Source organism: Balaenoptera physalus (assembly GCF_965194825.1).
Source record: "Balaenoptera physalus genome assembly, chromosome: 10".
Lineage (NCBI taxonomy): Eukaryota > Metazoa > Chordata > Mammalia > Artiodactyla > Balaenopteridae > Balaenoptera > Balaenoptera physalus.
Genome location: NC_138889.1, coordinates 49,530,445 through 49,546,191, shown reverse-complemented (window position 1 = coordinate 49,546,191; position 15,747 = coordinate 49,530,445). Strand labels below are relative to the sequence as shown.

General features: G+C 39.2%; 1 protein-coding gene across 1 annotated transcript in view; it reads left to right on the top strand.

Moving 5' to 3' along the window:
- The first annotated feature begins 46 nt into the window (after window positions 1–46).
- CCDC81 (coiled-coil domain containing 81) overlaps window positions 47–15,747 on the top strand; it is a 32,070-nt gene continuing 16,369 nt past the window's right edge. Inside the window, 10 exon segments of the mRNA XM_082410296.1 lie at window positions 47–1,010; window positions 1,012–1,078; window positions 4,643–4,645; window positions 4,648–4,898; window positions 6,975–7,054; window positions 8,675–8,796; window positions 10,283–10,406; window positions 13,099–13,192; window positions 13,896–14,042; window positions 14,862–14,966. Of these exon segments, the coding sequence (XP_082266422.1) occupies window positions 828–1,010; window positions 1,012–1,078; window positions 4,643–4,645; window positions 4,648–4,898; window positions 6,975–7,054; window positions 8,675–8,796; window positions 10,283–10,406; window positions 13,099–13,192; window positions 13,896–14,042; window positions 14,862–14,966 (1,176 nt within the window). The 5' untranslated portion in view covers window positions 47–827.

The following is a 15,747-nucleotide window of genomic DNA, read 5'->3' as shown; positions in this document are numbered from 1 at the left end:
AACTGATTGGAGATCTGGGGAGTTTGGAGGGAGCTGGGATGTTGTGAAAGTTTTATAGCCTGCTCAGAGGTCCCAATATGACAGCTCTTGAGCTGAATTCATCCTTGAAGCCTATTTTATTTGGTCTGATAATTTGAATTAGTCATGAGCACTTAAAATTGGAAGAGTTTATACAAAGATTTGTATTTATTTTCTTAAAAATCAGCAGATTAATGATACCGGTTTTCCTTCCCTACATGTGACACTTGGCTGGAGCTGACAAGGGGCTTTCCCCTTTAGATGGGGCATGCATTCCTTAGCCATCACATTCTCTGGCTTGATACCTTCTCTCCGTTGCATTCTTTCTTTGCTCCTGCAGGCATTTGAGTTTGTAACCCTTGATGTATGATATTTCCAGGGAGACAGAGACCCAGTGTGAGAGCCAGAAGTGTTTGCTTCTACCCTCAGCCAAGATCACCACACTGCAGCATGTGTCTTGGATGTTTTGTGTTGTCTGATTTTAAGTGAGGGACATAAAACCTAAAAGAATGAGAAAGCAGAGATTCTCATGACCCCTTAAATCCCCCTCCGATGGCAAGGGATTAAAATTTAAAATGCCACACAATTTAGGACAAGAGTAATCTTAGATATAGATTAAAAGCAGCTATGGCATCCATACAAGTTTTCTTAGTCCTCATAGCCTTTGAATGATATGGAGATGAAGGATCAGAAAAGCATCGTGGATTGATATATTTTATACTGATTTGAAAACTTAGAGTCATAAAATACTAAAGCTGTAAGGAATCATAAAGATCATTGAATTTTAAGGCCCAAGCTTAATTCTCTTCATGTTTTTTGGGATAACAGTGCTAAGGATTATTTTTCTTACATTTACAGTGAATTCTCTTTGTTGTTTTTTTCCCCCTTCTTTGTCTGCTCAGGGAGCTCAGATTCCAGGACTTGGAACTTTCACTTTCACGAGACAAAAACTTGAGGTGGGAAACAACAAGTTTATTCTAATTCAGAGGCCACATGTTTATCATGGCGGAGAAGTTAGTACAGATCCATGGACTCAAACAAAACAAAGTATATACTCCTGGTAAATATATTTCATTTTTAAGACTTTCCCAGAAGGTGACCAGCCTGGGGATAAAAATGAAAGGGCAAAGCTTGGCCAGTTGCTGCTTTATTGGTTTCTTATTTGAGGAGCTCTCTTTTCACGTGGTACATTTGGCAGAGGGAGCGGCCAAGGTAGGAAATTATATACAGTCTTCCTGCGGGCCATTTTAAATCTCAGTAGCTTAAAACCTGATGTGACATCAATGCAAATTTATATAAAAGCCACATCACCAAGTCATACAGATTTTTATTCATATTTCAGATCCTAGGAAATTAAAAGTGGTTATAAAGAAGAGAAAGTTAGTTAGGGTCACAGGTTGGAAGAATTGCAGTTAATATCAGCTCAGAAAAGATTACTGTGTTTCTATTATATATAATCTAAATTATTAAAATTTAAAAAGTTATTAGAAGCTTAATAATTCCGTAAAGACTTAATACCGTATACACCTCTTACACCCTAAAATCTTCCTTCTTTCTTCCCTTCCTTGTTCACTCCCTCCTTTCCTACCTCTTTTCCTTCCCTCCTTCCTTCCTTCCTTCCTTCCTTGCTTCCTTCCTTCCTTCCTTCTACAAATATTTACTGAGGGCCAACTATGTGTCAGGCCTTGTTCCAGGTGCTAGAGACATAGTGGGAGATGTGATGCCTGCCACAGGACGCTTGAATTCCAGCTTTAATGTGTGGCTTTGTGACACCTGCCCTGGTTACTTAGAGGCCTTTGGGGGCTTCCTTCCTAATTTCTGGTTGTGTTCCTTTTGATCTTTGTTATCATGCCCTCGTGCATCAGACTCATATATGGATGAAGAGAGATCGTCTACCCCCAATGCCAACAGGTGAAAAGGCTGAAACTTTCCTTTATGTTAACATCCCTGAAGGTTAATTTTCAGAGTAACTTTCCACCAAAAAAAATGATATATTGGAAAACAAACAAACACCAACAAACTATACTTAGAATTCATTATGCATATATTCTGTATGGTGAGTTTGATGGATTTTCCAGCCTATTTTTTAATCTAGAATGTTATGACAGAAGAAATGTAATATCCTAATTCATCAAAAACCTACCAAATGAAGTGAAAATAAAAGCCAACTTTTTTGCAAAAACATTTGTGCCTTAGAACAGGACTTATTTTGCACCTTGGATTTTGTAGTGTGGTCCAAAAAAGTACTTTAGATTTATAATTAATTTTTTTATGAGGTGGAGGAAATTTCAGAATTAAACATGTATGACTGAACTCATTTATAAGAACAGAGACAGTTTAGCTTTTTTTTTGGCCATGCTGCACGGCTTGTGGAATCTTAGTTCCCCGACCAAGGATCGAACCCGGGCCCTTGGCAGTGAAGGCACGTAGTCCTAACCACTGGACCGCCAGGGAATTCCCGACAGTTTAGCTTTGGGGTGACGGTTCTTCATCATTAATTAGGTAACTAATCAAACATTGTACAGTGATTCTTAAAGATTATTAAGACATGGTCCTTGCTTTGAAGAGCTCAGAATCTAGCATGGTAGATAAATATATAAGAAAATGATGCAACATGATTAAGTGCTGTAAAAGCAACATTGATCAGAACTGGGTCATTGAGCAGAACTGGATCAATGCCAGGGGAGCCCAGAGGGGAGGATGCCTAACTCTGCTTGGGGAGATTTAGGAGGATGACATGCCAGGAGGTCTTAAAGGATGATAAGATTTTGCTGGCAGTGGAAGGCATTTCAGGAACAGTATGAACAATTCAAGCATAAGGGAAAGAGTGAAGCCTGTTAAGGGAATAACAGATGCTTCTGTGTGGCCGGGGCATTTGACTATGGAGGCAAATAGAGGGAAGTAAGAGGTTTGTAAGTGTAAAATTGTGAGGAGCCTTATATGGTTTGATAAGGACTTTGGAATTCATCCTCTAGGCACTGAGAGCCACTGAAATTTTTTGAGCAGGGGTTTATCTGTACTGGTCCAGCTTTTAGTTTAGGAAGGTAGCTCTTTTAAGTAAAGTAGTTTGGTAAAATATGTGAAAGCCTGAATGAAGGCAGTGGCAATCAGAGGAAGATGAGGGAATCTACTCATGAGATATTTCAGATGTAGAACTGGTGGGATTTGGTTACCAGTGGAGATCGGTGGGTAGCAAGAGGAAGGAAGGTATTTAGGATGACTCAGATTTCTCAGAGAATAGATGGATACTCATGCCATTAACTGCCATAGGGAATGAAGGGGAAGTCAGGCTGTGGTGGCAGATAAAATAATGAGTTTGCTTTTGGACATGTTGAATTTGAGATTCCTGTCAGGATGTTTAGGTATAGATAATTTCAGAGGTCAAGAGAGGGGTGGAGACTAGAGTCAGGATTAGGATAAATTTACCCAGGAGACAATATAAAGTAAGAAGAGGAGACCGACAAAGACAAAATCCTGTTAAAACAAACACCATCTTATAAGAAGCAGAAGGAGAAGGAAGCCAGCAAAAGAGACCAAGGAGGAAGAAATTGGAGAGCCAAGAGTGGTGCCATGGATACAAGAGAAAAGCGAGGGTGTAGCCCACAGAAGTTACAGAGAAGTCATGAGAATGAGATTTGCAACGTCTCTGCTGGCTTGTCCATCATGAGATGACAGCATCCTTATATAAATGGGCTGGAAGACAGATTGCAGATAGGCGTTGGGCAAATGGGAGGGGAGAATCTAGGGGGAGATGGTATAGAATCACCATTAAATTGTGCAGGAGGCTGTGGGCTGATATAGGGAAGCTTGTGTATTGTAGAGCTGGTAATTCTCATCATCCAGCAGTAGTAGACATTGGAAAGGCTCTAAATTAATGTTTTGCCGAGTGAATGTTTAGACTGTCCCTATCTTCTCTCTGTCCTGGTCCTCTATCAGTGGACCTTGTCTACTGTCTCTCTTTCAATTTATCATCTTGATCATCTTTCCTATTTTCCCTCTTTTCTGACTTGTGGACCGTGCATAGCTCCTATATCTGTTCTAGTTGAATAGACCCTGTGCTTACTTTCATGCTAGATATAACCATATTCCCCTGCACTGCCATTTATGGACTCATTAGAGAGGAAAAGCTGGCTGCAAGTCACTCAGACTGATACCCTCTGATAAGCCCCACTTTTGCTTGAAAGGTAACTTCTAGTGGAGATAACTATCTTTTCAAAACACTTAATGTTTGTAGATATTTATAATCATTTAAAAATGATAAGATAACTGGAGGAGAGAGGCAAATATTGCTGCAGCGTGTCCTGAAAGGGGACTGAAAACTTCAGAAAACCCTCTGATGAAGAGGAACAGTTGGTTATAAATATGTCTCCAAGAGAAAATAAAAATCTTGTCTGGAGTATTGCTTAGGAAGCTATTTGTTCTTATTCTGAGCAAAAAACATTCTACTTTTAGGGAAAATTGTATTGATTAATATCTATTAATAGGGTACAACTAAAGGCTTCACATGGACAGTTCTATTTTTGAGTATTAAGTGAGAATCAGATAATTATTTGTGAGTGTATATATGTCCTTGTTGTAATTTCCACTTCTTTCCCCTCACCCCAACTGTCTTTTTCTCCTCTAGGTGATATCCAGTTGTTCCACTTAATTTTGTCATGATATCTCTAGAGGGTCCATTTAACAGAGATACGGTGGAAAGATGTGTGAAGGAGACGTTGCTTTCTTTATCACGATCCATTTCCACCAAACAAAACGTGGAGTTTACATTCAAAGGAATTGGGGTCCTTGTGATCAAAGATGGCAAAGTGAAGATGAGATTTTATAAGGACTTCCTTTGTACAATGGATGGAAGTGGGGCTTTGGCGAGAGCCCTAGCAAATGTAAATTAATATTTTCCTTCTCCTAACCCCTTTCCTGATTGTAGCTCTGAATCATCTGTAAATGGGTCATCTTTAAGAAAAACTAAGGTTGACATATTTTGAATGGCAGTTACCCCAAGTCAAAGAAGTACTTGTTTATAGATGATTAACTCTCTGACAAAAAAATTAGAGGGGCTAAGGAACTTTATTATCCTGATTTTACCAATGAGAAAAATGGGGACTCAGAGAGGTTATGTGGGAAACTGAAGTCAGGGTGCCCTGCCGTAGAACTGAAATTCAAGCCCAGACTTCCTAATTACTCTTTTTGTGCTGATTACACTATTTTATTTCAATGAAAGTCTACAGAAAAATCACATTCAAGTCATGGAAATGTATCTTTAGCTTTTAATTTGCATTGTTGTAGAAGAAATTTCATAATTGACCCATCACTGTTAACCATTAAGTAGCTGGTGTGACCTTCATGCTAAGTTGGACATAGCAGACTTTAAGGAGGCAGTTAAACAGTCAATCAACAGGACTAACTGAATCTTAATGTACTAAGTTTGTATGAGCGAATTGGATTATCATGAATGTTATATAATCCTGTGTCCCATAGAGCAAAAGCCAGACTTTTAAATGAAAAAGCTATGAAAGGAAAGGTTATAAATATGGTTTAATTCTACCCTCTAATTTCTCCTTTCGTGGTGCTCTGGGATGGGTATTTAGGAGACGGAGTTGTGCATAATGAAGCTCTTGGTGTTTTCTCCACACTCTGGCTTCATACAGGATTGCTAAGAGGGATGCCAACCCTGTGTGTGCAAAGTGGAAACACACACACAAGTATCACCCTCTCTTTTTCATAAAAACATAGGCAAGATTTGCAAAACCAGAAGCAAGGCCAAAGTGCTGCTTCATCTCTCACTCTCAGGGATTCTACAGAAATTTGTAAGCTTCAATATGTGTTTAAAAGAAAGGATAATGTTTTAATTGGACTGCTGCACTCTAAGACCTACCTTTTAAGGAGCATTTTCCAAAAGAACTAGTCTTGAGAAATATTCTATGAAAAAATGGTCTGGAGGCCAAAGCACAGGGGCATGTTAAAGGATCTGAGAGGTCTGGCTGGAAAGAAGCTGCTTTAACCGCCCGAATGTATTTAATCATGGAACTTTAGGTTGAGTCAATATTCATTAACATCTATAAAACACATTTTGGGAAACTGCTATAAAGTTGTGAGAGTGACTGTTTTTCTCCCAAATGTTCCATAACGTAAACCTGAGTGCTGTCCTGCAGAAGAGGTCTCTTGGGAAGCTGTGTGCTAACTTCACTGATGCTGTTTTTGCTCAAAATATTTTTAAAACTTCTACTTTTGGAATCCCCTTCAAAGCCTTTTATAAACCATATCATTAATCCAAAAAGAATAACTTTATATATCATTCTATACTAGTATAATTTAATAATGTGATTATTATCCGTTAGTATATATTTTATAACTTATATATTATAATTTTATAATTTAAATCATATATAATATTATATATTAGAATATTATTATATATAATTATAATAGCCGCTATTTGTGGAATGCTTATATGTGCTAGTCACTTATATACAGTACCTCATTAAAATCCTGTGACTCTGATCCTATTATTATCCCCACGTACCTAGGGTCTAAGGCTATGTGGCTGTTAGCAGTGAGAGGATTTAAACATGAGGATGCCTGACTCCAAAGCCCTTCTCTTAACTACCCAGTTTTAGAGTTATTTGGGTCAAGAGTGGAATTAGCCAGCTTGCTCATTTTCCTGAGAGTTTTAGCAAGTCGGCTGTCCTCTTAAAGATGTCTGAAAGGAGCTGTCAACTCTGAGGGCAGTTTCCAAGGAGGAAATGGGTTGAGAAAAGGCAGCATCAATGGAATTGGTAGGCGACCATGCAGGGTGACTACTTTGATAAATGAGATCATTCCTCATTGCATTTTAAGCTCTAGGCTTTGAGCACTAAACAAAAATAACAGTAGAGAGTATCATGGTAGTTTGAGGCTTCTGAACACCCTGTGTCCTGGACCACAGCCCAAGTATAACCTGTCTCTGTACCTGTCCCCAGAGGCCTGACACTGTGGACTCAGTGTTGTCTAGCAGAGAATCCTTGGGGAAGCGGCCCAACAGCATGCTTTCATTTCCAAGGTCAGTGCTTTCCCCCACAGGTTCCTCCAGGCACAGCAATCCTTGGGGACCTATTTATGGAACTGGACAGTGTGTCACACTTGAGTTTTCTAGCTCATGCTCTCTCTCTCTCTCTTTATCTCTCTCTGTTGCTCTCTCAGCGCTCCAACAAATAAGAGTTTATTGCATACACTTTCTGTAGTTAAGTTAAAAAACAACGGCACTTAAGATACTCTTTTTTTAAACTACTCTTGGTTCCCTGGAACTTTTCGTACTAGCTCCCACCAACCTTAGTCCTTGCAGTATTAGTAAAATTCTTCTCACCTGCTAGGGTTTGCTCTACCTTTCACCCCTTCCTCTGACCTAGCTTCTTCCTTGTCCTGCAGTCTAGACTACCTCCTCTCTGAGCTCTGTTTTTCACCACTGAAGCAGCTAGAAAGACAAGGTACAGCTTCACTCCAAGGAGACTTGGGTTTTATTTCCAGTTTGTTCATTACTTACCCATTATTAGCTCTTAATCATGTTTTTAATCTTAATTGCTGTGCCATTAACTACTATGCATTTTGGGTAAAGGAAGTTTGGGAAATAGTAACCAGCTTCCCAAAGTATTATTTTCTCTCTCTCTCTCTTTTTTTTTTTCTCATGTTTTTGAGTCTGTGACATCCTCCTGTGTTTGTTGGTTTGGAACAAGTCCCTCCTGGAAAAACTGTATGCCACAGACCTCAGCAAAATCAGTGTAAGGGGGAGAATAAGCCTTAAAGATTAATGAGTCCAATCCCCTCATCTTACAGATGAAATGGTTACAAAACTGAGGGGCCAATCCAGAAATAAAACCATGGCTCCTGACTGTTTCAGTGTTGTTTCCATTGTAGCATGTTGCCTTACTCATTAAATATAAATCAGTTGTTTCCAAATAGTTTTATTTTGATTATATTTTGGAAGGCAAATTTGGCTGTCCTCTTGGACATAGTTTGGCTTAAGCAATCCAGGAGGGAAATAATTGCAGTTAGTTAAGGAACAGAGATGGAAGTTCCTGTCAAATAGAGAGCCTGGAATTGGACATGAGGAATCAAATATTCAAAACAGCTGTAGGTGTTTCATTTATTTGAAGTTTGGCCCTTGAATTTACTGCAAGTATCGCCTCTTGAAAAGAAAATCTACAACTACACACACCAACTAAACAAATCCCTTCCTCCCTTGCCTTTGCAAGTCCCTTATTTTTGCCTGGGGAGAGGATGGAGAAGTGGGGAGGAGAAAGAGGGAGGAGAGGAGTGGTTATTTCTGGGTGTACCCTGCCTACCAGGCTAAGAATCCTTGCCTTCAAGCTATCCAATGACTACCTTTCACTGTTTCAGGCCTATGGCATCTGGTTACAGAACTAGAAAAAACAAATTCAAGCTGATATAAAAAACAAAACTTAAATCCAGGCCTTCAAAGCAATTTATCTATATAAAAATGGGGAGGGTCATGGTTGGCTCCCAAAGAGAATGAGTCCATGATTTGAACTTAGTAAATAAAAGCACTTGCCCCCTTGAGAGAAGTAGGCTTATTTCATTCAGAAGCAGTGAGCAAGCTTGGCTGCTTCTCAGAATTGAGAGTTTACACAGTCACCTATGGACAAATATCTTGGTTCATTCCTAGGATTGAGCTCAAGGAGATGGAGAACAAACTGCCTATGGAGACCACTGTAGAAGAAGGTGGACAGAATGGACAAAGGAAGAGCAAGTTAAAAGACCAGTCAGACAAAGAAGAAGGTGTCCGAGGTAGGTCGATGATTTCTGGGTATAATCTGTCACTCTTTACTACTTATGAGCCAAGCCATAATGCTTAGCGACTCCTATGGCCAAAATAAATAAAGTTAGTTTCATGAATAATCACTGTATTCTTCTAACAAACATCTTCTATTCCTGGAATCTTGTATCTCACCTTAACCACTTTATGACTGTCAGACTCTTAAACTGTGATCTCTTTGCTGGCTCTGCACGGCTCAAAACTCAGCTGCCTACAAGGTCCAGGCAGCTAACGTGAATGCATGAACTGGGCTGGATGTCACATGATAGGGAGACATGTTAGCATAAATAATAATTTTTATGAAAAATGAAGAGAGGTAGTTTTATACCTTTGATATCTGGCTTTATAGAAGATAGTGGATTCTTAGATCTGCGTCTTCATATAATCTGGTGTGATATGTTGTTTTGATTGAAGCATGTGAAGAAAATCTTAGGACTTCAACGACTTTTTGAAAGGGTCCTAGGGATCCCCAGGGGTTGCCAAACTACCCTTTGATAAGGTAGTCTAGCAGATTATTGATTTGTGGAAATGTGGGCCAAGTGGTAGCAAATTTTCTGATTCTTCAAGAGAAGCAGATATCCTGACATATGAAATCTATTGACCGTTAAATTTTGGCAACCAATTTACATTGAAACAAAAATGCTAACTGGGGCAAACAAAATATATATCAACGGGTAAACATTGGCTTGTGAATGTTGGTTTTGTGACATGTGGCCTACAGGATTACATACAAACTTTTAGCCTAATACTCACATGCTTTCATTCTTTAGCTTCATTTGTCACTGTTCCTTACAGACTCTTTCTTTGAGCAAAATTGTCTATTCATGCTCTTCTAACATGCCTTGCCCTTCCTCAACTTCATGCTTCTCTTCACTCTTTTTCTCCTGCCTGGAATTCCCTTCCTTTTTTTTACAGTCTGTCCCAATCCTACTCTCCTCTTTGTACCCTTTTCACATCTCACTTCCTCCATGAAAACTTCTCTCATCAGTGGATTCTGAAGTGGCTTCTCTCTTCTCTGAACATTAGAGATTGCACCATTTATTTGAGATTTAGACATTCTGCATCACTGTCCTGAGTTGCTATTTATATAATGTGTGTAAATCACTTAGTACTGTTGGCAGGTGGTAAGACCTCCACAAATGACAGCTCTCATGTTTTCTGTTTATATCTTATTTTTCCTCTTCAACTGTATTTATTGAAAGATCTTTAAGGGCAGAGACTTGCCTCTTTGTATTTTCTAAAGTGCCCGGCCAGAGCTTTGCATGTAATAAATATACAGCAAAAATATATATATATTTTAACCACACTAGGGCAAGGGACAATAATTTAAAGATAAGAAAGTGTATCTTATGTGAACAATTTCCCTAGTAAAATTATGAGTTTTAAAAAATCTGTGTTAAGTACAAACCGCCTATGTAGAGTTGAAAGGAAACTAACTCACTTTCATTCATTCTACAGAGATCTTATCACCCAAGGTAATTCAAGATAGACAAGCTATCTCCCCCGCCAAAGTGACAAATGTCAGTTTCCCGCAGAAATTGGAGCAGAATGGGAGTGGTGGGAAGAATACGAACATTGAAAGGTAATGCATTGGGTATTTTCTTTCTTTCTTTCTTCCTCCCTTCCTCCCTCCCTTTCTTTCTTTCTTTCTTCCATTCTCTCTCTCTTTCCTGCACTGGGTCTTCGTTGTGGCACATGGGTTCTTCTTTGTTGCGGCGTGTGGGCTTCTCTAGTGCTAATTGTGCCATGTGGGCTCCAGAGTGCTCAGGCTCAGTAGTTGTGGTGCGTGGCCTTAGTTGCCCCACGGCATGTAGCGTCTTAGTTCCCGGACCAGGGATCGAACCTGCATCCCCTGCATTGGAATGCGGATTCTTAACCACTGGACCACCAGGGAAGTCCCTGGGTATTTTTTGTGTTGCACTTTACTAAGTATATTTTCAAGTCCTATCTTGATGCAGGGAATTTTAAATAAGTGTTCATTGATTCATTCCTTCATCCACTATTCTTGATGCTACATTCTAGGTGCTGGGGATAATCAAGACGACCAGGGCTCACAATCTGTGGGAAAGCCAGAGTGATAAATTATGATTCAGCAGGATAAATGTTATGACAGAGGTGGAAACAAAATAGTACAGAGGAGGAAACATCTAACTTTCCTTCTGGATTTGGGAAAACCTGTCTTGTTTTCTGAGTGTGTGGATATTATGATGTGACACAGGTTCATATTTAGATCCAATTGGAAAGCATGTTTGCCAAACGTGGCTGGCACTCAATAAATGTTCTTCGAGCAAATGAATGTATTACAATTTATGATGGTCCTGCTTTCTTCTTATATCAGAAGATTTCTATTTTCTCCTCTCCCTTTGTGTAGGATATTTTTAAGACCTCAGATCAGAGCTTATGGTTCTGATAAGTATCTATTGAGCATCTACTATATATCTTGCACTGTGCTGTCAACTTTCAATTTATTAATGTCACAATATATCAGCTATCATATGTGTAATTTAGGTGCTTTGTGGATTCCTAAAGTCATGTTCAAAACCCTAGGCATGCTTCTTTTGAGTAATCTCGTTATGAAAGATAATTGAGAATTAAATGCCTAGTACTTTGGAATTTAGTTCAATCCAACAAACATTGAACACCACTGTGTGCCGGGCACTATTCTGGACACTGAAGCTATAGAGCTATGAGACATATAAACCAACTTTCATAAACTTAGTCTTGTAGAGAGATTGAGGCTAAAGAAATAATGCATGTGATGAAGATAACAAAAGAAAGTACAGAGGCTGCAAAGAGGAGGGAGTAATTATTAGGGATTCCTAATAAAGGCTTCCTATAGAAGTTGACCAATGTTTTTATTTGGCTTTTGTTTTTTTTTTTTTTTCTGATTACTAAAGTAATACATCTTTATCACAGAAATTTTGGAAGAAATGAGAAAAGCAAGAGATACAAAATAATCACCCATAACCCCACTAAATAGAGGAAACTTTCTGTAATGTTATGGGTGTACATCCTTCATTTCAATGCATATATAATATGTACATATATTTGTACGTGAAACATATAGATGCATTTGAAACAAAACTGAGATCATATCATATGAACCTTTGCTACACAACAAACAGTGGTGAAAATTTCGCTATGGCTTTAAATGTTCTAAAACATGAACAAATGGTTTCTCATCATCTCATTGATTAAACCTTTTGTTTAGCCCATCTCCTGTGGGATACTTAGATGGTTTTTAGTTTTTTATATTATGAATCGTGTTGTAACAAATATAATCACACATAATTCTTTGCACACACCTGCGTATTCTGTAGGATAAAAACTTTGAGGTGAAATTTCAGAGATAAGGGATGAGCCCATTTTTCACGCTTTTGAAACACATTACCAGTTATCCTCAGGAAGATTGTACCAAATTATCTCCCCAGTAGTAGTAATGTGAGGGACTGCTGTGTTCTCTACAGCTTTGCTAATACTGGACACTGTACCCTCCACGCACCCAGGGTAAAAGCTAAAGTCATTACTGTGGCCGTCAAGGTCCTGCCTGATCTCTGACCTCTCTCCGACTTTTCGCCCACGAACTCATCTTCCTCAAGCCATACTGCACACAGGCATGCTCCCACTTCAAGGCCTTAGTGCTCATTTGCTCTGCTAGGTCCTTTTCCATCAGATATCTGATGATTATTATTCCTTTACTGCCTTCAGGTATCTGCTCAAATTTCACCTTTTTGGTGAAAACTTCCCTAGCCGTTCTATTCATGATTTAATACTCCATTCCTCCAGCATTGCATGGCATTTATCATCACTGAACAGACTATAGAATTCACTCATTTACCTTGTTCATGGGCTGTCTACCCCCATCAGCATGTCAATTCCATGAGGACAGAGCTTTTTTTAATGTGTATTTTGTTCTTTACTACCTCTCCCATGCTTAGAGCAGTACATATAGTAAACACTCAATAAATTTTTGGAGAATGAATACATTTCATCCCAATTTCACTGAATTGGTAACTGAGACTTTGTAAGATTACCCAGCTTGTCTAATGCCAGTCAGCTTCTAATAAAGAAAGCTGGGCTTTGAACCCACCCAGGTTTATCTGATACAAAGCCTGGGTTCTTAACCTCTATACATGTAGATGCTCTAAAGAAAACCACTGAGATATTTTTCATTTTCTTATATTTATACTTGTTTCTAAAATTATCATTAATAATTGATGATAATTGATGTCAGACTACATTAACATTAATTAATGTTGCATTGTTTTTTATAGGTTACCATCTCTGGGTGGTCTGAAAAATGACAATGAAATGAAGCCTAAAATTTCTCCAGCCACTTCTTGCCAGGATCATAATAGGGCAGGACAGGTACAGTGTCTTCAAAGAAACGAAACCCAGTCAGAATCTTCCTCTGACTTCTGTTTCTCAGAGAGAATTCTGGGAATTGCTCTTTCTTTAATATATGGGTATGGCTCAGGTACTCAGGACCCATAATTGGACTGTGATAAATCTATCTACTAGTCAAAATCTACTAGTTCACAGAAATAGGGTTGGGAAATCTCCACTTTCCAGTTGCTATAAACACATCTGTTGAGGCAAGAGCTTATTAAATCCTCTGGAATATTTGTGGGGCCTTCTCTGAAAATCTCCCTTGGCTAATATCTTTAATACTTCCTTTTATGAAGTGTACTTCTTGATACACCTAGCCTTTGGAGAGCTTGGGAAGGGAATGCACAGGCAAAAAGGTAAAAGGTAAAAGTCCATTTGTCCAAAGTGAGAGAGTGGCATGGACATATATACACTACCAAACGTAAAATAGATAGCTAGTGGGAAGCAACCGCATAGCACAGGGAGATCAGCTCTGTGCTTTGTGACCACCTAGAGGGGTGGGATAGGGAGGGTGGGAGGGAGGGAGGTGCAAGAGGGAAGAGATATGGGAACATATGTATATGTATAACTGATTCACTTTGTTATAAAGCAGAAACTAACACACCATTGTAAAACAATTATACTCCAATAAAGATGTTAAAAAAAAAAAAAAGTCAATTTGTCCTAAAACTTGGTGTTACAGGAAATGTGTTATGTATGCTTGCAACGAGCACAGCGGAATTCCCCGTTGTACGACAGTGAGGAGAGGAAGAGGAGAGAGGTGGAAGATGAACGACTCTTACAGCAGTATCAGATGCTGAAAGATCAAGAGGCTCTCTTCAAAGAGCAGGTAGATCAACACCTCGGTTAAGGAGTGTTTAACACGGGACAGGAGAACGTGATTATAAAACACCATTTAAAAAGTTCCATCGTGTGTCTGTACTGTAACATTTTGAACCATTTACTTACTGCTGAACTAAAACTTAGGTTGTGTCCAAGTTTTCTCTAATAGTAAACAGTCCTGGGATGAATATCCGTGCAGCTGATGTTTGTACGTGTCACTGATTCCCTCCCACCCCCCCTTGAAGACTGAGTTTTATTATTTATTTATTGGCCAGACCGTGCAGCTTGTGGGATCTTCGTTCCCCGACTAGGGATTGAACCCGGGCCCCTAGCAGTGAGAAGGCCAAGTCCTAACCGCTGGACCACCAGGGAATTCCCAAGACTGAGTTTTAAAGGTGGAATTCCTGGATTATATAGCTTTATTTTTTATTTCTCATAAAATATAATCCCAGTCAGGGCTTTTCCCTTCAAATTCATGACCTATCTCAAGTAAAGACAGAATGGCACCTTTGCATTTGCTTTATCCCAATTTCTGTGATCTCCAATAACTGGCCTTACTGTCCTCTCCTGCATTTGTGATATCAGAGGTAACCACTCATGAAATCTTCCGTTCCTTCTTACGATCCCTGTATAGGTGGTGCCTGGAGCCCAAGAATAGGAAACAAAAGCCCACTTAAAAAAAAAAAAATCTATGAACACATCAGAAAGTATTTACCATTGCCTCCAAAAGGCAGGTTTCTACCTTGGTTGGGTTACTTTAATACAGTAAAATTAAATTTTTAAAAGCTCTATTTCAATATGTGATTTTTTTTTTTTTTTCTCAAAGATGCGAAGTCTGGCTAGTAGAGAACAGAATCAAAAAAATGCTGCCTATAATCTTGGAGTTGCTGAAGCCATAAGAATCCACAAGAATGAGAAACCTGAATTTTATGTAAGAGTCTTTTCGAAATTTCTAGGGCTGATACCTGCCCTACTTGTGAGCATTTGGATCCACTCTCCGCATTGCGCCAATGTTTTAAAGTGGTAGAGGTAAAAAGAGGCTTGTGCAAGGCTGAAGCTTCCTTCCAGGGCAGGAGTGGTCCAGGATTTGCCTCCACACCATTCACATTCATAATACAGTTCCTACTAGTCATGAGAGCACTTGTAATGATAGTAATTTTCAACCAGGACCTGGGAGAGGTGGGGATAGGGACAGTATATTAAATTCCTGCCCCAGGATCAGATGATCTAAGTAGAGAATCAGGGAGCTCCCCTGGGAGCTTGCTGGAAATGCAGAATCTAGGGTGCCACCTCAGACCTCCAGAATGAGAATCTACGTTTGAACAAGATGCTTAGATGATTTGTAGTTTCCTTAAAGTTTGAGAACCCCAGCTTCAGAGGGACGTGAGCCACCTGTTTTGCCATTGATTTAACGTTTCCAATCATGATGTGCCTACCTTTATTTCTGTCTGAATCTTCCTTCTTTCACCTCACTATCTAGGCAGTGTGACACTCCGGGACATACACCTAATAAAATAGATTTTCTTTATTCATCATCAAGCATTCATTGAATTCCTTTGTGCTGGCCACTCTGCTAGTGGCTAGGAATACAAAGATGAATGACACAAGGTCCCTCTCTAAAGTCTCAGGATAGTGGGGGAAAGAGATTTAAAGAGACAAGAGTGTGATATACTAAATGCTATGATAAATCTTTGAACAGAGCAAAGAGGAGA